Genomic DNA, 27,172 nt, shown 5'->3' on the forward strand with positions numbered 1-27,172 from the left:
TCGCATGTGTCTCGAGGCGGCTCAGCCAGACCCCTACGCCTGAAAGTTTTAGCCCTCCCCACGACTGACCTGCGCAACGTCGTCGTCGTCTGATTTATGTACGAGTGCGCAGGGACACGATGACGGCGTCAGTGGAGCTCGGCGACGTCTCGTCTTTCTCTCCTCCTCTTTTTTTGTCTCTCAGCCGAGAGGGAAAAGGATTTGGCACTGAATGACTCGGGGGGGGGGGGGGTGGTCAGATTAATACTGCATAAGTGCGGTTTTTATTTTAAACGGTATATTTTGTGAATATTTCACACAGCTCATTTCATTTTCTCATTATATATAACAGCTTTGTCGTCGAAGCTTTACGAATTCAGGAAGCTTGTCTCCGAAAATTCCTGCGGAGGTATTTTAAAATCCGAATTTTCCATCGCATATTCGACGAAAGTGGAGGGGAATAATCGAGGTAGATTAAAACGACTGGTTCTCGAGACAATCGAATATTAATGCGAGTCGCGAAATAAGTCTACCCGAAATAGCTTTATACCGGATTTCAAATATTCCTGCTGGAGTAGGATACTTATTTAAAGTAACGAGCTCGAGATACGACTCGTTTTTCACGAAAATGTTTGAATCTGAGAAGGTCATCGCTTGCTGACGTGCGTTCGGAACATATAGGCCGGTTATTCTTTGCCGTCGCTCGACTATCAACGATGTGTCTTAATCAGTCGGCGTAAGTTTAACGCGGAAAGCTCGTCACAGTAAAATTCTGAATTCTTCGACTCCTCGTTTTCGCCTTCGCGACGTCATTTCAGAAAACAACAAAAAGACTAAAGACACAGGAGCAGCAGCGTAAGAAAACGAGCAGAGGAACAGCGGCACGCACCGCACTATCAGACGGAGTGTAAAATTTGTCTGAGCTTGAATTTCGCGAAAACGCGCCGTTTTTCTCATTACGAGCCTTCAGCGCAGCGTTGGCCCTCCCATACACTCGACGTTTTTCTTTCCCTATTCTCTCTTTCTCAACGCGTAAAGTAATTGAAGGCTACTCCTTTTTCCCTTTAGTAGTGAGCAAGAAATCCCCGGGGTAGAGTTTCTAGGCGAAGTTTTCACCAAAGCCGGGGAGTTGTTGCGAAAAAAAAACGCTGGAAAGAGAGGGAGAGGCAGTGCAGGAGAAATGGAAAAGGCAAAAAGGAGACAGGAGATCGTTTCTATTCTGCTGACTCGCGTGAAGTATCACGTGTTTCGCTCGTGTAGGAGTTCATGCGAAAATACGAAGGTACTGGGTTATGAACGAAGTCTGCGCATAGCTGAACAAACAGCTTGATTTTATCCACAACATACATCGATCACCTAGCTCATACAATTATCTAAGTAACCGTATTTGCAGTCTATAGCACAAGCGACCCAAGCAGTGAGCTCAACAAGGTAGTTTTGGCATGGGTGACGAGCCGATATCTATATGCACTGGGCTCGCAGATAGCGATGAGGGAAGTAGGAAAGCGTCTGCGCCACCTATCGACGCTTGTCAGAGACAGAGAGAGAGAGAGAGAGAGAGAGAGAGAGAGAGAGAGAGAGAGAGAGAGAGAGAGAGAGAGAGAGAGCATTAAGTTTTGATCATAGTCCCATCGCTCCAGTCTTTAATACAAATTTTAGTGCCATTACATTTCCTCAATTTTCATTTTTTGAGATAAGGAATGCATTCGTAAAAATCGAGCGCAGAAACGAGCAGTCAATCAGAGACCGAATAAAAAGCGATCTCACCATGTCATCTCCCTTTTAGAGTCGGATAATTATAACAAACCGAATTTGAGAAAACCCTTTCAAATCCCACCCTCATCACCTCACGACATTCTCGATCGACTGGGGATGTCTGGACCTCTCTCCACTCCATCTCTCTGCCTCTGTAGAAGTGTTTGATTCCCTTTTTTTCGAAGAACGACTTTCATTAAGCTTTCGCGATCCGCCAAGAGGGGAAAGCCAGAAAAAGAGGGGGTAAGCGAGAGCGACGGCCAAAGCGAGATAAAAGAAAGAGAAAGAAATATATTGAAAGAGGGGGAGAGAAGGGAGTAGCGGTGCTGAAAAAAAGCAAGCCGAGGGCCACCGCGCACACGCACGTAATGCACAGGCTAATTTTCCAACCCTTTTTTTCCCGGGGTTCTTTGCTATGTATGAATCCATCGAATGCTCTCCTCTCTCTCTCGCGCACGCGCGCGCGCGATTCGTTCCTTTTCTTTGAGCGTATGTGTGTTCGTCTGTCCTGGTAGTCGCCGCCAAAGCGAGCAGTAATCGAATTTTCGCGAGATGGCGAATTTCTCGTCCCTCTATTTCTGTGTGCGACTGCGTCGAAGAGGTATGGGGAGAGGCACTGATGGCATTTCGCTACGTGCGTTCTTTTTTCTCGCTCGAGCGAGGGTACACGATGTAACTTTTTACTGCTGTGATGAGGGTTACGGTAGTGCGTTTTTATTATAATTTCCACATCAACCAAGATTTTCCAGCGGAAGATCAAGTCTTATCTCCTTCCAATTTTCCGTTTTAGCGACTAACCGAATGCCCTTAGGACCCACCTTCATCATCGCCTTCGAATCACGATTTCCCACCGCGCTTCCCACCCCTTCCCTTCCCCTTTTTCCAATCAAAAATCGTCACCCGCCTCTAAAACTTCGATCCTCCAGTAATAACGTACAAAAATCCAAAACAATGTATCCAACCTCATATCCCGATCGCGCCAATCTATTTTACCAAGCGTCGCATTTTTATCCTTCGCGCGCATATAACCCATCCTTTTATCGAAAGTCAGCAGCAGTAGCATGAAAGCCACAAGAAAACTTGCGGGATTCGCTCTGGTGCAACTGCGACAGCAGAGCAGAGCACACCTTCTCTCTTTCTCTCCTACCTCCTTGCATTTTTTCCATCCATCTTATATATAACCCTACCTTCGCGCGAACGCAGCAGCAGCATATGCCGCGGGGGAATTCATCCCTTAAGAAAATACAGGCAATAACCTGCGGATCTCATTGGAGGTGCGCGCGGAGGCCGCGAACAAAAGCGTATATAGCCCCGAAGAGAAAAAAGCTGCTTCGGGGAGGAGGTGGAGGGGGGGGGTGCAAGGGGTAGGGTGACTCTCTCGCGAAAAAAAAGAGGAAGAAGAAGAAGCTGCCGCGCTGAAGAAGAAGAAGAATAAGAGGGAGAGAAGGGAGAAGAACGATAGGACGTTATTTTATGGTGCGTGCCGGCAGCACACCGCGCCGCCGCTGGAAAGGGAATGCAGAGAAGGAAGCTGCTGTGCCAGGAGAAGAAAAAAATATATATACGCGGACACGTAGGCAGAGAGAGCTTGCAAGCTCGCTCGCGCGCGTGTGTACGTAAGAAAAAGCGGTCACGGAAAAAAGAGGCGAGAGGAGAAAGAAAAACGAGGTTCCGCCGCCGCTAGGGGAGGGTATAGGTATATAACGCGAGAGATAGAGAGAGAGAGAGCGAGAGAAGGTGGAGGGAAAGGCAGAGGAGGAATATGATGGTGCGCGGCGCGCGCGCGGGTTAAAGGTAGCGGGCCAGAGGCTCACTTTATTTTTATGCAGTTATTGATCTCTCAGGAGGTGGAGAAGAGGTGGAGGAAGAGAGAAAAAGCTCTCACGAGCACAGGGGGCGGTTGGGTAACTAGCTTATCAAAAAATGGGCGTTGCCTCTCCTCTCTCTCTCTCTCTCTCTCTCTCTTTCGCACACGCGGACTTGTCTTCGCGCGCACCTGAGAGAGAGCGAGAGAGAGAGAGGGAGGCTGCTCTGCTGCTGCTGCTGCACCTCTTCGTTTATTTCCGCCTCGCCTTTGCCGCCCCTTCATTGCCGTATAAAGCTCGTACCGCAGCACCAGCCAGCACTGTGTCTGTCTCGAGGGCTGGATGTGTCTGTATGTGTGCTGGATGAGCTGGTCCTGTGCGTGATTTCGAGACTCTGAGCTTTTTTCGTTTAAAAATGACAAATCCGTGGGATATCGGAGCTTTCGGCGATGCTGCTTGCCGAAATTAGCCCAAATCGGTCGGACGCTCCCGTTCTCGGCCCGTTCAATCCGTGATGAGCTTCGATTTGCGATAATTCGCCGATCGTTCGAGTTTCGGGGAACACGATTAGCCGGAATACAATTGAAATACGCTCGATGGGTCGAGATTCCAAAAAAGGCAGCAGCTAATCGCTTTCAGCTGAATAAAACAAGCCCGCGTGGCATTTGCGGAGAGCTCGACCTAGAATCGACCTAGAGCTAGAGCTACAAGTGGCTGTTTGCCTCCGGTATAAATTCCAAGACTAGAAAATCCTTGCGCACCATTCTCCCCTTTGCGCAGCTACGTACTCGAACCCAGCCTCGAACCTCAAACTCGCGTCTCCTCTCTTTCCGACGAAATAAGATATCGGCTCGCACCTGTATATATAGGAAGCAGCTTCTCTCTCTCTCTCTCTCTCTCTCTCTCTGTCGGAGGGCTCGCACCCCACCCCCACAGCCGAACCGGACGACGTACCCCTCTCTCTCCTCCTGTTTTCTTCTCCGCAGGGTGTGTATATCCCTCTTCCTCCCCTCCACTCCCCCTCTCTCCAGCTCCTCGTCCTCCTTCGATTTGGGACAGAGGTTCGGGGGGCGCCGGCTGCGTCGTCGTCGTCGCCGCCGCCGCGCCACCCTTTCTCACTTGACGCGTACATAGGATCCGATCGATGTCTCTCGCTCTGGTCCTTAATTACGCGAGCGCTGCCGGGCGTGCCTCTGCAGGCTGCTTTTTTTTACGCTCTCGCCCTCCTCTTCGCCGTCGCCTTGGCAGTAGTGTGCTATACAGTCGCGCGCGCGGCCAGCAGAGCGTATATAGAGGAGAGCGTACATCCCGTGAAACGAGATTCTGATGCTCTTTGAGGAGGAGGGGGAGGGGGAGGGAGAATGAAAGGGTTGCTCGCGGCGACGAATGCTGCCGCGCCCGGGGGATGGGTGGCCAGTGTGATAACGGCGACTTTTTCTTATTTCCACTCACCTGCTCCGAAAGCTGTGAAAGCCGGCGGGAGTGGCTATTATTTTAGAAAATAATTCGGAGCTGCGCGATAAATCTGAACTCTGCGCAGTTTCGGCTGAGTATAGCGAGCGAAGACCGAAAGTGAGCTGAGGGGGATGCATCATCGACGCCTTCGAAGCTCTCTCTCACGTCGTCGCCTTGACAACGCGAAATTAGCGACCCGATACCTAAACGATTTCGATGCGGAGAGTGTATATACACAGAGGGTCAAAGTTCTGTCGGATCGTGTTTTCAAAAGTTATATGGCGAATTTAACGGCTCGAATGGCTCGAATGGCTCGCTCGAGCTTAGGCGCGTAATTTGGCCGGGATAAAAGTCCACAGCGGTTTGATCTCGGGCAAATTGGGTCGTAATCGTCGTGTTATAATCGGTTTCGAATCTTCGCAATTTAAGAAGCGCGCGATGCCTAACAACCGAAATTTCTATACGCGTGACAATATGAACAAGGAACAATAGCGCGAGAAAAGCCAAAGCGTAGAGTTAAAACTACAGCCACATTGTGAGGTAAAAGACAAAGGATTTCGGTGTCGCGCTGAGGAATCGAAGGAAGGAGAGTATATTGGCTCGACGGAGCTTTTAGCCGGGTAGCAACAGGCAGCTGTTGCAACGAGACGGGGGCTGCACAAGCCAAGAGAGAGAGAGAGTGAGAGAGAGAGAGAGAGAGAGAGAGAGAGAGAGAGAGAGAGAGAGGTGATAGAGACGACGCCGCCGTTGGCGGGCTGCTGCGCGTTCCTTAACGCCAGGATCTTGGCTTTCGCTTTCCTTTTTTCTCTTTCTCGCCTGCAGTCTCCTTTTCCTCTATTTAAGTCTGCTCTATAAACTTTTTCCTCCTCCTTTTGCTGCACGCCAACCAGCTCCTTACGTCCGTCACCAATTTCGAGGTCGTCTACGTTGTAATTTTTTCGACGATTGTTCCACTCGCGCCTTGTATAAGCTCATCATCTCCAACGACTACACGCGTCGGACTAATCGACTCAATCGCCCACTTCTCTCACCTCCTATCCCGATAACGGGATGCACCCGCCAAAAACGAGACGAAAATAGAGACACAACCGCGAAATCGTCGAATACGTGCATACCTATATAGAGCCGTACGAGAGCTTTAGCCGAGGGTGCAGGCCGGGTATAGCATATGCGCACGCGAACGTGCTCCCGCGCAGTTTGCCGAATCGTGATGCCTCCGCCCGAGGCCTGTGTAATACCTATCTCCCTCCGGATGACTTCGTTTCTCCGCGTGCATGTATGCGCGTGGTTTTATTTACATGTGGGATTCGAGCGAACGCACGTTTTCGGCGCGGCAGCTCTTTCGGGGCGTGGGATTTCGGCGATGTGCGCTCTCTCGGAGGCACCTGTTTGATTCCGAGTGCGGCTCGTTTGAAGCTGTTTTCTCGGGCTTTCGAGCGACTTTTCGAGCTTGCTTTTCGGAAGCGCTGCGATTTCGAGGATTTCGCTCCGGATGACGTGCTATTCTCGGTTTTGGGGTAATCTCTGCCAAGTGCTCAGTTGATTTTTGCGTTTAATTTTAAGCGTCTTAAACGAGAGATAATCGCAAGACTTCAGCCCAACAGAGCAAGCTAAGCAAGCACCTGCCCTAATCGTCCGCACACATCCCTCGACACACTCTGCACGCGCGCGTCTCCGTCTCACTTCTGCGCGTCTAATACAAGCCTAATACAGCCGCGTTACAAGGTCCGCGAGTCTATATAGTGTGCACATACCTCCGGAGCTTGTAGGTATATGCACACAATAATTATCCGCATGCACGCGCGTGCGCAAGCTCCTTTACATATAGATACACGTCGCACACTTGCAGCGACGAGACAATGACCGGACGGATGCGCGCAGGCGGCGCCGACGAGTATTATACGGGCTGTGCGCTGCAGAGAGATACCCAAATCTCCGGGCGTGTTCATCTGTGAAAATCTCCTCGCCGGGGCTATGTTTATACGTCCTCGTGCGCTCTGTGTATTCGGCGCACGTGCATCGGGCGTCCGTTAGGGATCTCCTGTAGTCACGAGGATCTATCCAGTATCCGGATGTAGAACAGCATGTGTGTGTGTATGTTTCTGTGCTAATACTCGCGACCGAGAGACGTTAGGGAGGATGAGTGACGAAGAGGAAATCCTAGGACGTCGAGAGGATTCGACGTCGGCTAGAGGAAGAGGGGGAGAGGGATGGAGATGTAGAGTTTAAGAGACAGAGAGCTGTGCGGCGGCGATTTTAATAACGCCGTGGATAATTATTGATGAGAGGAAATCGGTTGGTTGATTAGAAGTATTTTTGAGAGGAGCCTTATCGCAGTTAGTGCGAGCTGTGGATATTGTGTCTATGAAGCTAGTTTATCGGGCTTTTCGTTGGGTCGATAGTAGGAAATTTTAGAAGATGTTTGTAACTAGTATTTGAAGGTATTCGATTTTTTTTAAATACTACGGGCATGTATGTTAAAGAAACTATTCCATTTCTTTCACGAAAACGTAATTTTACAGTTTTTATCATCGTCATTCAGACTATAATTTTGCAAACAAACGACATCTCTGTAGAGCATGGCACATCGTTCATGCCATCTTTGTAGTAAGATCCGCAGTGCTCATCACCCCCAAAATTATTTGGTTCACCTTCGTTCCACTTTGCATATCCGACATTTTCAAGCATCTGATCGAAGATTGTAACCCAATCGTCTTTTTTGAACAAATCGTGAATGCCGAGCCAAATCTCGTCGATCATTTGACTAGTGAGTAATTTTTTTATGACTTCTTCTTCTTCAGCTGACTTTATCACGACTAAGTGAGCTGAAATAGTGGTTAAAAATAATTCTATATTTTTACGAGTGTTAAAAGTGTAACAAGTAGTACCTCCGTCCGTGATACACTGATTTCTCGCCTGATTCCAAGTTTTCTTAGATGTAAGCAATCTGTGCGCTCCGATGCCTGGTGCCAGTTTGTAGAATTCAGGTATTTTGATGGTTTGGGCAGCTTGAACGGTTTGATTATTTTTGTTAGGAGTGGTAGTATTTCTACTTGGTGTATAAACTGTGATATTGTATGAATTAAATATTTGTGCATCTTGGAAATAATTGTTACTTTTCAAAATGCCAAGTTTCTCGAAGTTGTCTTCTGCAAAAAGATTTATTTCTTATGCATGATATTAATCGTCAATTTTCACAATTACAAACCGTTCATCTTGGAGACATTAAACAATGATGGAAACGATGATGCTCTATGGCACATCAGCAGCAGAACTAAATTTAATAAGATACGCATTATTATAGTTTCGTAACTTGAAAGAATTGCTAACAAGCCTGATGCACTCTGTAGTACTTCGCGAAATAAACTTACTAACAGCTAATGATAATAGTTGCATTTCTTATATATACTGAAGCAGGGATCGTGTCACGGCATCTCAACGCAGATGATAGGACACAGATAATGTGACATCCGTTTGCGTCATCTGCTTCTATTTATGACAATCACATTGAATACTCCCCTAAAATTCCAGGGGAAACCTATCATGAGATTCTTGTAACTGATCTAAAACTTTCAGAAGCCTTTTTTTAAGCATTTTTATCATAGTTTACATCACTTACGAAAAAATATGTTCAAAATTCATGAGATGAGCCTATAATAATCCATCCTAAATCATTTGATAAATTTTTTTAGTAGCTTCCTTCAAAGATTTTTTACATACATTTTTTTCATGTCAAAATCTGCTTAAAACACCTAAAAGGTAACAGTTATTTTTAAATGCTTTTAGGAAGATTTTTAAAAAGCGGAAATTTCTACAAAATTCCAAAATTTTCTAAATCAAGAAACTTCCGGGAAGCTTTCATACTATCTGGTTAAGCGAATAAGTGATACCCTCAATAGCCGTGTTGTTATCCTTTTAAAAACGGGAACCAAATTCTTTAAATGCCTAGTTATTTATAAATGAATTGCGTTTTTTAAATCGTCAATTTAAATTAATAGAATCCTGAAAAAGGTGAAATATTGAAAATACTGAAATCATACGTATTTGCAGGTACTCAGTTTTTTTATTGGCCACATGCATATATAATAAGCAAACTATCCTTCTATTTTATAAAAAAATAATATTATAAATCATACTATCTTCGTTCAAACAATAATCTTGCAAACGAACGCTATCTCTTTGGTGCACGGCACGTCGTTTAGGCCATCTTTATAGTAAGATCCGCAGTGCTCGACACCCCCAAGATTATTTGGTTCGCCTTCTCGCCAGTTTGCATATCCAAGGCTGCTGAAGGGCTGATCGAGCGTTGTAACCCAGTCATCTTTTTGAAACAGCTCGTGAAATCCAAGCAAAGTTTCGTCGATCTTTTGAGCAGCAAGTAATTTTTTTATGACAGCTTCTTCTTCTTCTGTTGTTATCACGGCTAAGTGAGCTGAAAGAAGTATTCAATGGAAATTAATAATCTTACGAGATTAGAAAAAAAATTAAGAATAATATAGTTGTGCATATTATAATAGTACCTCCTTCAGTGATACAATGATTTCTGGCTTGATTCCAATTTTTCTTTGTTAAAATCAATTTGTGTGCCCCAACGCCTGGTGTCAAAGTATAACCATCAGGTAATTTGACAGTTTGATGTTTTTCATTGCATGTAGCGTTCTGACTTGGTCTGTTTATCGTGATATTGTATATATTAAATACTTGTTCAGAGCCTTGGAAATAATTTTTATTTTTAAAAACGCGAAGTTTCTCGAGCCCATCTTCTGCAATACAAGTAAAGAATAATAATAAAAGTGCGATTTTATTTGAATCAAATAGCGTTAATATTCGTAATTACTATAAATTTATCTTTACAAACCATTAAAATTTGAAACATCCAACGGTGATGGTAACGATAATGCTCTATGGTATACTAATAGTACACTGAAGCATATTAAGACACGCATTATTACGTTAGCTTAATTCACGTTAGCACTTCCGATGAATCGATTTACAATCAGTTGACGATGATTACTGCATGTCTTATATACTAATCCACATAAAAGTTGGTGATGATTTTTGTTATTATATACTTTTTAAAAGATTTGACAATCTTAATCCGCACGATAAGGTTTCCAGGTAGTAATACAATAACTTGTGCACTTAATCCACGATTAAATGCTTCTAATTCGATTTGCTCTAATATATTAATTCATCTTGTCATATTCAATAGTGATTAATTCTTTATATAATGTTGTATCATCAAGTGTTTATTATTTGTGCATTAAAAAATTATCACCATGTTCCATGAGTTGTTTTTTCGAAGTTATTGACATTTTAGGTAACAAATAATATGCCGCTCAGAAACTTATCTATGATATATCGTTTATATCTTTCTAGCAACCAGAAAGATTATTAGTTTCTTTGTAACTCGCTCTTGGCTATTTTATTCTGCAATTGAATCGCAGAAAAATCTCATCGACCATCTGAATGCAAATTAATATGAAAAACTATTTTTTTTTATATAATCACTTTTTTGCTATTATCGAAGCTCGAGTAAGAACAAAAGGATAAAAAGGAAGGCAGGGAGGAACTGAAGAAACAGACAAAAAAAACACGGGAAGACAATGAGAGAATAATAGAATGAAGAGGGAAATAATGAAAAGGAAGAGGGTGAGACTGCGCGAGCATTGACAGATCGGAAAATAGACATGAGAGAGAAAGACGCGTGACGTAAAATTCAAACGACACTAGTCTGGTCTTGTTCTCTCAAGGTCTGAATTAATGAGTTTTCTTTTATGATTGCTTTAATTTTGGAATATGTTCAACAAGCATATTTTTCTTCTTTTCGTTTCTCCTAACTTTAATTACGCATTATCATATTTATGCGGTATCGCACAGCCCAGCCTTACATAACGTTTATAAAAATGTATATTTCGTAATCCAGTGGCGCATTTGCATTCACATCAAAACTTCACAAAATTATCAGCAAATCCACCCAGTAACCAAATGATTTAAACGTACTTATCTTAGCCATGAGTGAAACGTATGACACGAAACATACTTTTGATCACTCAGTGGATCAGAGGATTCAATGTGATAAAACGTTCGTACGTACATACACGTCGAAAAAAAGCAGTCGAAAGTAGTATTTAAAATGTTATCAGTTTCAGGATTCCACACGCGCAGAGTAGTTTATACAGTAATCGATAAACTGGATGTATATTTATGCGCGTTCCATTTTTTCCCTTTTTCTTTCTCAAATGCATCGAACAAATTTTCCTCGCATAAAAACTGTCGCATGTAGGTCAATACGACTCGTGCAGCACACAGTATATTCCAGTTTTGACACGCTTAAATTTTGTTAATATTCATGCAGCGAGATTAGAGTTTTACATAGCGAATGCAGGGAATCGCGCGAGTGTGTGCGAATAATAAAAAAAAGTGTCGCGCACAGCCAACGCGCGAGGGATATTCGAGTGAGATGAATGATTTCACCGGCGCGACACAAGGTTGCGTGTTAATAAATTTCGGAGTGTCGTTTAGGATGAATTTTTTAAAGCTTGACGTAGCAGCGCACTGTGGTGCGAGAGAAATGATAAATGCGAATCAAGATGTCCGGAGCACACTTTTAAATAGTACACACACCGACCCGCTACGAGCAATCACGATTGGTAGTGTCGTTTGAAATGTTAATTAGTTGCTATTTTCTCAACGAAGGTATACACAATGAAAAAAAGACTAATTACGGGACCGAAAAAAACATTGCGCTTTTTACGGTTCCTCGAAAAACAACACAGTAAAAGAGAGACGAAAACTCGCATTTACGACGTTTACCTTTTCGCAAGTGGAGGCGAGAGAGCCAGGCTACAACCAATTCAAGCAGTTTTACTCGCATGACCAAGTTATTCCTCTCAATGGACGCGTTCGCCGCGCTGAGAGAGAAAGAAAGCTCGAGGGGTCTTGAGAGAAGAGAAGAATTTCGCGGTATAAGAGAGAGAGAGAGAGACGAAGAAAAGCCGTCGACGTCGTCTCGCCGCGAGGACAAAAGCTCCTTTGGCTTCGCTCCATCGGCCGAAGGTATATAAGCGCGCAAGCGTTTCGTTAGTCGATGAAAAATAATAGAGGCTTTGTATATATGTATATTTATAACTCGGCGGGGAGACGGTGTTTATATCTTGAGAAATGCGCTGGTAAAGGGATGATGAAAAAAACAACGAGTATATATAGTTGAGAGTTCGGTAACTAAGGAAAATTGTGCTTTTACGAGTTTTGAAATTTGAAAGATTTGCCGCTTTTATTGTTTAATATGCTCATAAACTGCTGCTTGAGTATAATGCGATGCTAATATGTGCGTTCGTGAACTTTAACTTTAATGCGAACGTTTAAATAAGTCACGTAATGTTTAATGATAATACGATCGCTTAATTATTCACTCGAGCTTAAGCATCACATTTGATAATTCAGAGGCGGTTTATTCATAGTTGGCAATTTGATACTCGTATACACGCATTAATAATAGCGAGGCGTAGTTTTTCATATCAAAGCGTAATAATTTCTCCTAACCGTTCTCAGATAAGATTCTAAAGCCGTAATCGTCGCGATAGAGAAAGGCTTAATAAAAACGTCAACGTATAATACATTCGTTATTACAAATTCGAGTGTAAATCATGCAAGTGCAAGTATAAACGTGTATATATACGAGTCTGCAGTGCGAACGACGAGAAAGCAAGATATGCAAAGAGAGGTGTAAAACATCGCTATGGCAGCGACAGCGAGAAGGTACCTGTATACATACGTATACGCGTCTCGACAGTCGCGGCGACGTTATCATAACCCAGTGACGCCAAATATTGATTTTGACACATGCACGTGACGAGGGACTGAATGCGCGACGACGCGATGCTAATACAACGTCGAAAAGACACGATGCAGCCCAACCGACAAACGGTGCAGCGCTGCTCTTCTTCCGTCTATCTCTCCGTACACACAAATATTCGCGCGTCGACGTTCGCTGGTGAGAATTAACGATTCACAAGTTTCGTCTCTCGCTGTTTGTACGCGAATACGCAATAAAAGTTTGCACACGTATGTGAGAATGTGCCAGTTATCCCTCATTAATAATTTGCGATCTTGTTCTGGATTGTTCACTGGGAATTGAAAACTTAAAAAAATTTAAAAGATTACTAATTAAGCGCCTTGTTAAATAGAAGGAACGACTAGAATTACAAGCCACTACGCAATATAATTTTTGCATAGCTATATATCATCAATTACAATCCAAACCATTTTAAACGATGCAAACTGAATTTTGAAAGCATCCACGAATGCATGCAGCAGTGCACTAATATCACACACTTTCGAAATTCAACCTTCAAGTTGCATCTATACACGAAAACATTCATGCATTCGGCGCGTTAGATTTCGGGTCGATGTTTTCGCAAGCGGTTAGTAACGTCGCACGAGAGCTCCATGTAAAAGGAGGTCATGGTGCAACGAAATAGCAGTAATAACGCTGGAACTATAAGTCCGCGCGCCGACGTCGTTTAGTGCCATACCGGCCGGCGTTCGGTTATCCTGCGCTGCGCGAAATATTGAATTAGCCGCCGAAAGCGCCGCGTGGCGCCATCTTCCAAAGTGGCGACGCACTGCGACCGAGTTTGCTAAGCTCTTGATGGTCGGTAGGGTAGATTTCTTCTCGGCCAGTCAAGGCGGGTACGATTCTAGCGTCAGACAAGTGGCGTCACAGGTGGTAGAGTCGGGAAGCTTGAACCGTACTGCAATAATCATGAGGCTGTTGTTAAAAAGTTGTTGACGTATTCTGTTTATGGTGCCTATTTGCATTGTACAGAAAATCATCGAAAAGTTCCGTTTCGATTAAGCTGGCTTATAACATTTGAACCTTCTTTATTCGCACTGATCATTGTTTTATTATTATTATTACTATTATTTTTTTTTAATAAAAATACGCATAAAACGATTAATTAAGCATAAAAAATACGAGATTATTAGTCCAAAAATTAAACATATTTTATTCTTAATTTTTGTATACTTCTCGCGCTAAATATAATATCTAATCGAATAATGCACAGCTTTGAAAAATATTAATAATCATTGCACAAACGCCGAGGATGCGAGACCACCCAGATTTATCATCATTTACATTCGAAAGCACTGCTATTATTGATTTGCAATCATAACGTAGCTGCATCGTCGCCAGTCAAGCTTTCAAAAGCAGCACTTAAGATGGCGTTTTACGCGCAAATCCGGGATTCGAAAACATATCGATAATTGTAGTCAAGCACAAGACGAAAACAGCGACTTTCATCTAACAAAGACACTTTGAGGCTTCTAATCATCGCCTGCGGGAAACGTCTCCAAAAATAATCTCTTCATTTTCCAAGCCTCCGAACAATCGACACCCACCATTCCAAGCAACTTTTTACGAACAAACCTCGCTTCCCAGCCGGAAGTCCGTGTCTCGCATGATCAAGCGGGGGAATTCGTAAATTTACGACCTACGCGTAGTCTGCTGCAGCATCGACGAACAGACCTTATACCCCCCCGAAAACTCCAGCTGAAAAACTACAGCCTTTCGTTATTGATTAAGAAGTACGATTCCGTGCCCGAGTCGCCCCGGACCACTCGAAATTCTTCGCGGACACGATAAACACGTGCGACACTATCCGACGCCATGTCTCCCGGTTCAAACGCACGCGGCGCCACAGCCGCTTCTGCGTCTGCCCGAATTCCAGAAAAACGACTCTAAATAATCGTTCCTAACAAAATCCAAAGCTGCCGATCGATCGGAAAAAATTCGATCCTTCGATTCGCCGGTAATCCCCGACAAACTCACATGGGATTTTCTCGAGAAATCCGTCATTAAGCCTGGCGCAGCCAGCAGCGATGCGCCCGCTGTACAGTCCCCGTAGAAAGTAATTTCGAGCGGAACCCAGCTCGTTCGGAATAGAGGCGTTAGAGCTCAGAATTGAGGCTGGGGCGTCCTGAGAAAAGTGTAGAGCGCGAAAATCTGCCACGACTTTGTGCACGCAGTTTTTCGATCGAGCCAGCTGTTACGGAGATATCGAATTTCGAAGGCTCTCATGGAGCCGAGGATCGGCCGCTTATTCTCCGCGCTGACTGTACGCGCAAGGCTGACGCGTTGTCGACGAGCAACCATCTGATCGGCCGCCTCGCTCGCTCTGTCTCTCTCCCTCCGCCGTGTTTTCGGACGATGCGCGACTGCTTATATATGTGTGTACGCGCGCTGTATATGCGTACACAGGCTTCGACGACTTGAGGCTCGATTAGCTCTGAAAATACAAAAGCAATCGATGTGATAATTTGCAATTTCGTTCGCCAGCCTCTCGCGAACGAGCTCGAATTTTCACGGGATTTATCGTGCATTAATTCGCGGTGTAATGATCGATTTTTTTCGCTGACTTCTCCGCGCGGGACGAGTTCTCGCTTATTCCTTTCCACCTGATCGACGCGAAATAACGAGTACAGTCGTTAACAAAAACGAAAATACGAACAATCGTCGCAGCGCGCGACTGGATTGAAAAAGCAATCGTGTGTCGATCAACGAAAGCGAATTTCGATGTCGTGTTGTATTAAATGGACGAGCATGCAAAAGAGCAGTAGGCTATCGCACCGCTCCTCGCTCTCTCGAGTGTTATATAGAGACAGTGCGTCGCAGTCTCTGCCGAACGTGAAAAAAAAAAGAAATCAGGCGACACTTATTAAAAACGTTGCCTCGTAAAAATATAACGATTCCCTCCTCAAACGATTAGCGGAGGACTTACGTGCACATCCGTGCACGAGTATATAGGCACAATACACGCGATTATAGAGACGAAAAAGAGAGAGAACCGGCGATGCAAAATTATCGAGCGCAAAGGAGTGAGAGAGCGAGAGAGACAGTGAGGCGAAGAAGAGACGAAACCGCGCGCTGCAAAGAGAGTCCGCTGCCTCGAAGACCAGCCAGAAGGCTGGAATCGCAAAATTACGCCAGGGGCGTTATGAGAAAAGTGTGGGAAAAAAAAAGTTGGCCGGACTTTGTGTACCCAGATTTTCGATCCGACCTCTACTCCCGGAGATATTCGCGATGGAAGCTGACTTTTCGGGCCGAAGTAGCCGGCAACGATCGACGCCCATGAGTATGTATACCAGCGTAGCCAGCTATAAGCTTATACTCCTGTGCGCTGCTGCGTACAGTCGGCGGCGAAAATTTGCCTCGACAAGGCCGGGATCGAAGCTCGGTGCGACGAGAAGGAGGCATTATTCGGACTGGCGCGTCATGAGAAACTTGTAGAGCTCGAAATTGTGGCAGGACTTTTCGTGGTTAGATTTTCGATTCGAGGTCGGGAAAGGGAGTTATGATTTTTCCAAGATGAGGACATAACCTAGAGAGGAGACGAGTTTTCGGGGGGACTGTACTTGCAACGGACGCCACGGGAGAGCGCGGCAAGCCGTGCTCCGGGATGAGGGTATCGTTCACAATGGCGACGCGACTTGCGGGCTCTCTGTTATACGCGCATATTCGGATGCTTCTGGCGAAGCACGCGATGCGGCTGTGTGTAGTTTCTATTTTTGCGCGGTTATTGCTTCTCGAGGATTATCGAAGGGATTCGATTTATCTCGGATGATTGATTTTGCGCTCGAATTCTATTCTGGAATATTTGTATTTGTATGCGAAACGTCACAATTTAAAAGAAATCATATGCAAATGGATACGAACAAGTGCACCCTGGCATTAAAATGCGAGTATTATCTGCGGGCATTCGTATTGCACATGCAAGCTAAGCGAATTTTTCATCTATTTACAGTGCAGCTCTCGGCGAGTTATAAGAAAAGTACAATAACAATGAATCATTGCGTGCCTCGCACGCGCACGTAAACCGTATTATTAGTAGTGAATAAACGAAAACTTTTTTTTTGAAAAATAAATTGTGAAAAATTATTCTTATGGATGTACCGGAAGGATATAAAAATTTAATTTTACTTTTGCGAACGAAGTATAGAAATAAAGTTCAACACCGATAAAGTTGAAATTCAATTTGCAATACAGTCAAGACTTGAGAGCTTGAGTTTACTGTAATTGAAAACAGATAATAGTGGATGCTTTATTTGTGCAGTTCCGAACTGCATATTTTACATGCTTTTCCAATATATTATTGCTGTAGTAATTTAGCCAGCTGTAGGAAACTGTCGTTCATCGCTTGATTTTAAAATCCGAGTCGTCGTTCAGCTCTTATTACTTTTTTTTACATTTTGTAAGTATAGAGAACGCACGCATAGCGCGACCCTAAAAATAAACTATACGTTTATTGCGATTCCTTTGCTTTGAAAACGGTAAAATTTTCATTTTTTTCGAAGAAGTTCAAAATACAATTTTCAAAATATTTATCAACTTTTGCATCAACCGAAACTCCTCACCTTCCCAAGTATACGCATAGCGACGCTCCAAACAAGCAACATAAGTAGCAGACGCTTTTCCCGATGAAGCAGCACCTCTCGTAAATTTCCGTCTCCCTCCATCTTTCCAGGTAAGTACATCCTCCAACACAACACGGCTGCACAGGTATACCGAGCCGTAGATTGTAAATATTCGCGCAGGTATGTATCTCACCCCCGGAAAATCGCTAATCTCCGGTCCCTAGCGTGCAGCAGAGCCGGCGAATCTCTCCCCACCTCATTCTCGGTCTCGCTCACTGCTCGTGTGAGCGCAGCCTAATGCCGCCGAGTGGTGGGGGCTAGCGCGCCGTGGAGGTGCCGGTGCGGCGCGCACTTGGCGGCTCAGTTGCCAGCGAGACGCAGAGCAGCACAGACACGTTCGATCAGCGCAGCAGCACCGACTCCCTTTTGACTCGCATATACGGCAGTATATATACACAACTACAGACATGGCCGATATCAGCAAGGACGAGCTCCGCAAGGAGATCACCGGTGAGTGGTTTATCTCTGTACTTACGTTAGCCCGACGACGCGAATGCCTCGCTATAGTTTTGTCGGATAAATTCTGAATTTTCCTGCGGCCCAAGTGCGGCGTTGCCGGTGCGAATTGTATTCCAAGCGACGCCGTCAGCCATTGAACGCTCGTGTTATACTTACGCGTTCGAACGCGTTTTTCTCCTCGAGAAATTCATCTCCGCGATTTTTTGATATTCTACGTCCCGTGCGACGAGATGTGCCAATGGAGAACGACACGTTCCGGAGAGATAGATATAGATAGAGCGCGTGTGTATGTGTATACGAGAGAACGATGGAGGCGACGAGCTTATCGTATAGTAGCGGCGCTTTCTTCGGGACACCGCCGCCGCTGCCGCGCCGTGTAGCTTGGGCGTCTACTCTCTCTCTCTTTCTCGCGTGACGCCGCGTGCGCGCCAAGCCAATCTCTCGCTATATCCCTCTGCTCTTATATATGCTCTCTGCGCGTATACCTATACCTATAGATGTGCAATGTACGCGCGCTCGCGCGAGACTGCTTTTTTCGATGCTCCTCTCGTCGTCGCCAATGCTTTTGTGCGCCTTAGCGTCGGGAGGGAGATTTCTTTCGGTCTTCTTTTTTTCTGTCGCTTCTTGCGTTGACACACTGCCGGAAGCTATGTGGACCGGGAGAGGATGCGGATATTTTGGAGGCCGATGATGGTTTTTAATTTTTAAATGGCCGTTGGTGATGGGTTTTTTAAATATTGATTTTTTGTCGGATTAATTTTTTCTGAAATTCTTGGTTTAATTCAATTCGAATGTAAACGAAAAAAAATCGATAATCGTTTAACGAAATCGTTTTCAAAAAATCGCAAATTCAATCGCGAAACGCCGTCGAAGCGATATCGACTGCGCCGAACACCGGCGCGCGTACCGCTTCGATTTTCCGAAAATCATCACAGAAAATCTCTCCAATTCGCGCCCCGAATTCCCGGATTCCAATCTCCAGTTAGCCGGGCTCTCGGAAACAGAAAAGCACCTTCCGGATTTTCGTTAGCAAACGCAGAAAGCGGACCCGGAAATTCGGGAGCCAGCTCGAGAATAAAATCAATACGCGGGTAGTTTCCAACGGATTTACCTACGGGGGACCGCGCGCCAGGTATACTTGGCCCCTTCGCGACTAATTATCATTCGGTGATGCGTATGTAAGAACAGGGGCGAGACGGGGAAATTGTCAACGAGTCGTATACCTATACTTTTCTCGCTCTGTCTTGCCCTGTACGGATAATAAACGCGTTTTCGCGTACGCGCGCGCGCGTGTGTGTGTGTGTGTGTATAGGTATAGCGTATAAGAGAGAAGGGAATGAGCGGCGGCTCTTTTCGATTTCGTTCTGCAGCGCGCAGAGGGTGAGCGGACTTTCGACTTTATCAACTTGGCGCTGGCGCACCATCTGCGCGCCCTTTTGTAATACTGGACGCGCTATACGCTTATACTTATATACCGTGTACACGGCTGTTATATAGAGCGCGGCGAGCGGTTGGGGCTCGAGCGGAATCGATTTTTTTCGGGTTTTCCATTGCGATTGTGTACTGTACGTTAGGAAAATAATCAATTTTTTTGCGTTTTCAATTTTTTTACTAATTTGTTTGTTCTCGTTGCAGCTATTTTGAAAGACGCAGATTTGACTTCCATGTCAGCCAAGAAGGTCAGGCAGCAGATCGAGGAGAAACTGGACGTCGACCTCACAGAAAGGTAAATTGAGTTAACTATTTTTTTTAATTCTCAGTGACGTATATATATATATATATATATATATATATATATATGTGTGTGTGTGTGTGTGTGTGTGTGTGTGTGTGTGTGTCGAAAATTGTCTGTCGTGCTCGTAACAAATGTGTGTGTACATGTATATATATCATTAGACGGATGCAAAGCAGGCGCTCGTGCATATAAACTAGATAAAGGTGCTCGAGCGAGTTGTCTTGCATCCAAGATCAATCGAAGGGACTCTGCGTGCAATCGTTACAATTAGATTGGCACCTCGTTCCCCCTTCTACATTTTAATTAAAATTAGATTTTTTTAAATTAACTTTTTTTAACGCATTTTAATAATACGATTTGCGCTTGCAGAAAGAAGGAGATAGACGACTTAGTCATGGAGTGCCTGCAAGAGAAGCAGGACAGCGGCAAGACGAAGAAGAAGAAGGCCGCCAGCGAAGAGTCTGAAGACGGTGAGGAGGAGGAGGAGGAGGAAGAGGAGGAAGAGGAGGAGGAAGAGGAAGAGGAGGAAAAGAAGCCCGCCAAGCGCGGACCTCCTAAGAAGACGGCGGCCAAGCGCAAGAAGGGCTCCTCCGACGAGGAAGACAGTGCCAGTGATGAAGACGCTAGCGACGAGGAGTACAGCCCCAAGAAAGCCAAGCCCGCCGCCAAGAAAGGTAAATAAAGCCTATTTTACCAAAATTTTCATTGCGCCAATAAAGCAAGAACGTGTGGCTAATTCTGTCTCTTTCTCGTTTTGCAGGAAAGGCCACCGGAAAGAAAGGCAAGAAAGGAAAGGGCGGCGACAGCGACTCCGACTCCGACTGGGGCAAGAGCAAGAAGTCCAGTGGTGGTCCAAAGAAGGGAGGTGGCGGCAAGGGCAGCGGATACACGCGTGCCATCACGTTGAGCCCCGAGCTGGCCGCCCTCGTTGGTGCTAAACAGATGCCCCGATATGAAGTCGTGAAGAAGCTCTGGAGCATCATCAAGGAGAGGAAGCTATACGTAAGTACTTTACCTATCGACCACAAAGAGCTTGGTAGAGTTTTAAATAACTTTGAATCCAAGTATTCTAATAACGGTCAGCTTTATTAATGAAAAATTTTTATTTTGCAGGACCCCAAGAACAAACAGTTCGCCATCTGCGATGATGACCTCTTCAAAGTTATCGGCGTCAAGCGTTTCAGGACCTTCGGTATGATGAAGTACCTCAAGGACCATTTTGTGGACTAAATCGTTCCTCTGATTCTCGAATCTATTCAGAAGTGATATATATATAAATATAAGTCGTGGTGTGAAACAGCACCTTTTCTCCATCTTCGCGAACTCTATGAAAAAAGAAAAACGCGTACACATTAACACATCGTGCATCCACAGATTATGTGATCGCACATACATCACAAACACACACATGCATTACTTAACATCTTACTTTTTTAATGTGAAAGATCAATCCTTCCTCCAGATAGATTTCGACTGCGACAGCTGCTTCGCTCTAAGTCTAACGTCGCCTTTTCCTATTAAGAACTTTGATTCTTTGCATCGTTATTTAGCTTTTACTTTATCGTGGGTCCTCTATTTTTATGAATTTTTGACGTTGAAATTTGTAAAAAGAAATAGGGCAGTTGTCGCAGACCGAATCTTTTTGTATCATTGAAACGTATAATGTACCTTGCGGTAACATTTTGTATTGTACATTCTGGTATTCTTTTACAATCTCATAACAATTTATACAGTCAGTGCTTTGTTATGAAAATGACCATCTTCTATAAAAATTTTGTACACTTGTTTGTCACGTATATATATTTTTTTTTATTTAGGGTATATATATGGCGTATACATATTTTATTTTGCGATTACAGACTAATATGACTGTATGTATATGTAAATATACATATATATATAAATATGAAAAAATGATACTTTTTCTTAAGATATAATCAAGCGTTGAACATTCAATATAGAATTTTTTTTATAATTTTCCATCTTGCTCATTAATCAGACTGTAGTGAAGGAAAATAAAGAAAAATGAAAACAGCAAATGGTTTTCTAAAAATAATTATTCGAGTGATAATGCCGTAAAGTAGATATTGAAATCAATGATCCTGTACCTTTTCTGTATAATAGCTATAAATTGATCATGAAGTTAATGGCTAAGACAAATTTACTTGTATTAACGTGTAATTAATAATTATCGTCGTAACTTAGGTACTTTTGGTGTAAAAATTAAAGTAACTTTTAAGATTTCAACTGGATTGTATTGTACTTTTAACAAAGGAAATAAGAACTATGTTACATACATGTTTGCGGTCTATCGATTCATACTAAAAAAAAAAACAATGAAAAGTTAAAATTAGAAGCTGACAATTGTGAGCCGACATTGTGCGCAATGCCGTAGGAAGTAAGATTTCAATTTGTGTATTTTAAATAATTAAAATACTGGCCTAAATCTTGCTGAGAAATTTGAAGCATTATGTAAGGCAATGCAAGATAGCAGACGAAGCTACAAGAATACTATCGAATAATGTTGAAAAAAAGAACTATGATAAATTGTGTATTTGAACGTGTCTGATTAAAAAGTATTGCTTTAATTTTTTTTACAAAAAAGTGACTTGAAATAGTTTATTTAAATATTCCTATCTTTACACTGATCCATCCTTTATACTGTCTGCGATTACATATATAATCATATAATTTTATAAAGCGGAAACGTTTTAATTTACAATAGTTTTTAAGACCATGATTTATGATTTCACTTTCGCAAAATCATGTATTATGCTAGATTTTTTTTCAAAATAGACAGATAAGTTATCTTAATCTTCTTGATATCTAAGCGAGTGATCAAATTTTATTGATTTGTGGCTAAAAGTAGGCGAAAAGACAATCTTTTTTAAGCTATGTGCGATAAAGTGAAGTATAAAGTGCTGTGTGAGAATTCATCCTCGCAGTTGCAACTCTTATGCAATATTCTCGCATCGTCTACAATACATACTTTCAAAATGATAAGGTCAAGCATAGCATACTTTTTATTTTTCACAAGTATTGTGTTAACTAACGCGGATAACTTGTGCCAACGACAGCCTGGCGATGAACTGTTACTTTCTCAAACTTTGCTTCAGGTAAGTATTTTATTACGATACTTCATCTTGCAAGTTTTGCAAAATTAATGAAATTGTATTTTAGATTGGCATATTAGAGGATCATACTGTTCAGCAAAAGTTCGAAGGATACCAGATCACATGCGTCAAATCTAATCTTCCTCTTGGATTTTTAATTAATTTAAGCATTTCGAATGGTGGTATCGGCTGCGACTCTGTTAGCCTTAAAGTCAAGATCGGAAAACTTGTAACGATCGCTGTCGGCGTAGATATCTATGGGGTGAAAGTTATGCCTGGTCAAAACGGCAAACTAACTTGTAATCAAAAACCAAATTTGTTGTAGAGTAATCAAATATATAAGGGCAAAATAATAAATGTAGCACGCATATTTGTTCTTGTGAAAAAGAGTGAGTTATTATTCATTTAAAAATTGATTACCGAGAAAGACACTTTACTTGCATAACATACAGGAATTCGCAGTTGATAATATCAAGAAATTCACAGGTGATTCCAAGGTTGTCAAAGGATACAACAGGGTATCTGCAATATCGTCTGAAACGTGCTTCGCGCAGCAATATCCGTGGCAGCTACTGTAGTTTTTCCTTTTTCATCAGGTAAGTCCATCCTTCACAGTACACTTAAATCTATAATTTTTGAATTTTATTTCGTTCAAAAGATGCGGGGACATGCATTATAATTTCTTTGTCAATTGGCTTGTAAGTATCCTTGCGATTAACCAACGAAAATCTACAACCAAAATTCTACTCCCCGACCGCCATCTAAATTGTATATAGGATCATATTGTAATGAATTAATTCCACTCCATCCCTTGCTGCCGAACAGTAACCGTATTGCAGAAGATAATTGAAGCTCTTCTGACGTAACTACTGGTAAGTTCGTCCCGGAATAGCGAAATCGCGCCACTTACTGCACGAGTTTCACCAACTGTGCTGCTGCTGCTCTGCCGCGTATAATATCGCCTTAATACTGGCTCGTCTATTGCTTCACCGTTTCAATGCTAAATCATCCTCTCCTAACAATAAAATAGTTATTGCCAATATAGGTTAGGTATTTATATAGATACAAAAATAATTAAATAAAAGAAGCTGAGATTGAATTAATTACCGCAAAGCTTGCCGAAACAGGAAGCTCAAAAAATCACAAGCCCGAAGAGAAAAGAGATAAAAACGATGGCAGACGCGACATTTTCCAGAAAATAAAATCCGATAGATCATCGCTGACACGCGAGGATAAAGACAGGGTCCGCGCGCGATTTCGCGAACTGCCGGCGTCCACACACACACACACACACACACACACACACACACACGGCTTTGATTTGATTTACGCGTCTACTCTTGGCCTCCTTTTCTTGGTCCTCGAACCTCCTCTACTTCGTGCTTTTTCCCCTTTCTTTCTCTCTCTCTCTCTCTCTCTCTCTCTCTCTCTCTCTCTCTCTCTCTCTCTCTCTCTCTCTCTCTCACTCCGGCATCTTTTCTCGCTTATCGCCGCACGGGATCGTCATTGATCCTATTCATTGGCGCGAGGATGACTGTGGGGCTAAAAGTGCTGGAATGAAATCTCAATTTATTTCGGAAATCGTTCGATTTTTTATCCATCGAGGGGTGGCTTAGTTTGCTGGTGCATTGAAATCTTTAGTCGTCAGCTCGGTTCACCTCCATAGCAGATTATTATTCGATCGAAAAACAAAGCTCTTTATACTACTCCGAGTTTACATACGAATTTCTTTGAACTCGAAAGTAACCCACAGAAGTCGAAGACACACGAGGACAAGGGGGTTGACACATTCTGCAATCTTGCATGTCAACCCGTGAGTCGTAAAATACGAAGAGGAAATGGAATAAAAGGCGAGCGCGCGACAGGCGATGGAATTTAGAAATCGAGTTTTTAATAAAAAATCAAATCTCATTCGAATAGTAATCTCCGCATACGCGATCTTTTTTTCTCTTCGGTAGTATAGGTCTCTTCCCTGCTGCTCTTTTCATCGTGTCGGCGGCGGCCGAACTTTTCCACTCCCCCTTTTGCCTTTTCAATAGAGCTGTTTTCGTTTTTCCTCTACTCCGCTCACGAAAACTTCTGCAATAACAAGTGCGGATTTTTCACCGAGCGACTTTCCGCTTCGCGCAAGGGATGAAGTGTTCGATCGAGAATAAGGCGCTTGTGTATACCGAAAATTAATTTCCGTTTAAAGGCCGCCACCGGAGTGAAAAAATCAGTGGTGCTATATTGACGCTTCGATCGGGGTCACAACGCGCGGGGGGGGGGGGACTCGATAAAAGTTCCTTCCTTTTTTCGGTCGGATCCCTTCGATGCGTCTCTTGCTTCCTTCGCCACCTCTTTCGGTCGCTCGACGGTTTTTTTTCTGCGAATCTGTAACGCGAGACAGAGAGAGAGAGAGAGAGAGAGAGAGAGAGAGAGAGAGAGAGAGAGAGAGAGAGAGAGAGAGAAAGACCGGAAATATTTAGAGGTGTGTGTTAGAGAGGAGCTTTTTTTGGACGAAGGGAAGATCGATTTTTTCGTTCCGATTTTATTTCATTCCGCAATCGTCCTCTCCATAATCACACCAATTAAAACGAGCGATTCCCGACAAATCTCTATACACACACACACACACACACATCCACACACACACACATACAAGCACACACTTCTTCCCCCGAGCGAAAGCTTCGGCATAGAAATCGAAGCTCGCGCGCGCGTTATTCCTTTATATTCAGAGTAGCCAGAAAAGCCAACGAAATTCCCTTTTCTTTTCTCGCAGCCTCCTTGGATTTCTGGACAATACAGAGAGAGAGAGAGAGAGAGAGAGAGAGAGAGAGAGAGAGAGAGAGAGAGAGAGAGAGAGGGAGAGAGAGGGAGAGAGAGAGAGCTGGCCTTTCGCAGCCTTGGCGACTTGCAACAAACTTCTTATTCTTTCTCTCTCTCTCTCTCTCTCTCTCGCTTTCTCTCGAAGCCAGCCGACCTGTCTAACGAACTTTTCAAGCCCTGCGAATCAGAGCGTGGCAAGGTCGCCACTGTCGGCGATGGATATATATTTCTCTCGCTCTCACTCACGTTAAATTCGAATGGATCGTCCAATTACACTCGGCATTATGAAAAAATGGGGAAAAAGACGCTGCACTAGTAGGCTGATGCGCTTGCTGTGTACCGCTGATGATGATGGTGTAACCTAGGGCTTCTCTGTGTATATTAGACACTGTATTGAAACTAAGCTTTATGGGGGGCTGTAAATGCCGCGTCGTTTTTATTGATACACTGAATCTATATTAGTACATTATAAATTCATTGAAATGCAGGGTAAAGAGCGTAGTTGCGCCTGAAACGGAAATTTAATAGCTATACGGGTGTACAGTCGGGAGAGTAGTAAAGTAAATGGCGAAAGAAGTACGGAGAGGTTTAAAGAGGATTTGAGAAGGAGAACGAGAACAGAATCGCGAGTATCTTATTTCTATTACGTTGGCCGTGCGCAGACGACGTTGTACATTGAATCCGTCATTTCCCGCGTTAATTTTCGATTAAAAGTGACTTTGAGCGTGCTAAACTGATTTTGCGCCCTTTGGAATGTAGGTGATTTGAATGAAAAATTGCCTTTTTAGGATCAGTATTCACACTGAATTTATTTATACTGGAATAGTAATTCTTCATAGATCGATGAAAGTTTCGCATGCATCGGATTCTGAAAAATTCAAATCGCGATATGAAAAACGAACGGAATGTGTATATTATGCTCCAGCAGTCTGCCGAAAGCAGAGATCGCAGAGACTAGTCCAAGTCGGCTATAGCTTTCAGCGGGACTTTCGGTGGTAGCTCCTTGATATCTAAAAACGTTATCCGTATCTCATAACTTTGAAAACTCGTATAATTGCTCGTCTCAGACATTTTTCGAATATTCAAATTCAAATAAATCGACTCCATCTCTGTTACTTCAGTCGGCAACGAAAATAAAATTCCTAACAGCACATCATGCCTCTCAGCCCAATAAAAGTCAAGAGCAAAGCTCCCTCGTTATTTCGCGAAAAGTACAGTCAAACGCAGAGCTGATTCTCGTATAGTGGAACGTTATACACACCTACCAATATTGCGGTTGCTCGGCACGCATCTCTTTCTACGTAAATCCTCTCTCACAGCTGCTTCGATATACCTACCCACATCCGTATTCCTCGACTATATACACACACACACGCACACATGCATACACACGTCAGCGTGTACAGCATCGCTGCAGTTGTTTATACATTAGCGAAAACGAGACGCTTGAAGTGAAAGCTCCGTCGATGCGGAGTTGATATGACTATTGTCGAAGAACAGATTGGGACCAGATTTATCGAGCTTCGTTTCTCGAGCAAGGTCATTTGGAAGCATTGACCTTAACTCAAGGGATCAGTCGCAGA

General features: G+C 43.5%; 5 protein-coding genes across 5 annotated transcripts in view; 3 read left to right on the forward strand and 2 right to left on the reverse strand.

Moving 5' to 3' along the window:
* Positions 1-27,172, forward strand: part of LOC103316308 (guanylate cyclase 2D) — a 281,070-nt gene that overhangs the window by 157,884 nt on the left and 96,014 nt on the right. The window lies entirely within an intron of this gene.
* LOC100677804 (hemolymph lipopolysaccharide-binding protein-like) lies at positions 7,444-8,375 on the reverse strand. The gene is made up of 3 exons (XM_016985736.2): positions 8,203-8,375; positions 7,883-8,143; positions 7,444-7,819 (listed from the first exon to the last, which is right to left on the reverse strand). The coding sequence occupies exons 1-3, from the start codon at positions 8,288-8,290 to the stop codon at positions 7,533-7,535; spliced, it is 636 nt and encodes a 211-aa protein (XP_016841225.2). The 5' UTR covers positions 8,291-8,375; the 3' UTR covers positions 7,444-7,532.
* On the reverse strand, positions 9,036-10,007 carry LOC100680525 (hemolymph lipopolysaccharide-binding protein-like). The gene is made up of 3 exons (XM_003426445.5): positions 9,853-10,007; positions 9,515-9,757; positions 9,036-9,426 (listed from the first exon to the last, which is right to left on the reverse strand). Exons 1-3 carry the CDS (start codon positions 9,938-9,940, stop codon positions 9,140-9,142), a joined length of 618 nt encoding a protein of 205 aa, XP_003426493.1. The 5' UTR covers positions 9,941-10,007; the 3' UTR covers positions 9,036-9,139.
* On the forward strand, positions 17,744-22,269 carry LOC100124095 (upstream activation factor subunit spp27). Its single transcript, XM_001607891.6, has 5 exons — positions 17,744-17,921; positions 19,566-19,656; positions 20,035-20,339; positions 20,426-20,667; positions 20,779-22,269. Exons 1-5 carry the CDS (start codon positions 17,879-17,881, stop codon positions 20,893-20,895), a joined length of 798 nt encoding a protein of 265 aa, XP_001607941.2. The 5' UTR covers positions 17,744-17,878; the 3' UTR covers positions 20,896-22,269.
* Positions 22,584-23,165, forward strand: LOC100124093. The gene is made up of 2 exons (XM_001607888.6): positions 22,584-22,781; positions 22,846-23,165. Exons 1-2 carry the CDS (start codon positions 22,662-22,664, stop codon positions 23,101-23,103), a joined length of 378 nt encoding a protein of 125 aa, XP_001607938.1. The 5' UTR covers positions 22,584-22,661; the 3' UTR covers positions 23,104-23,165.

This window comes from Nasonia vitripennis, chromosome 5 (genome assembly GCF_009193385.2).
Source record: "Nasonia vitripennis strain AsymCx chromosome 5, Nvit_psr_1.1, whole genome shotgun sequence".
Classification (NCBI taxonomy): domain Eukaryota; kingdom Metazoa; phylum Arthropoda; class Insecta; order Hymenoptera; family Pteromalidae; genus Nasonia; species Nasonia vitripennis.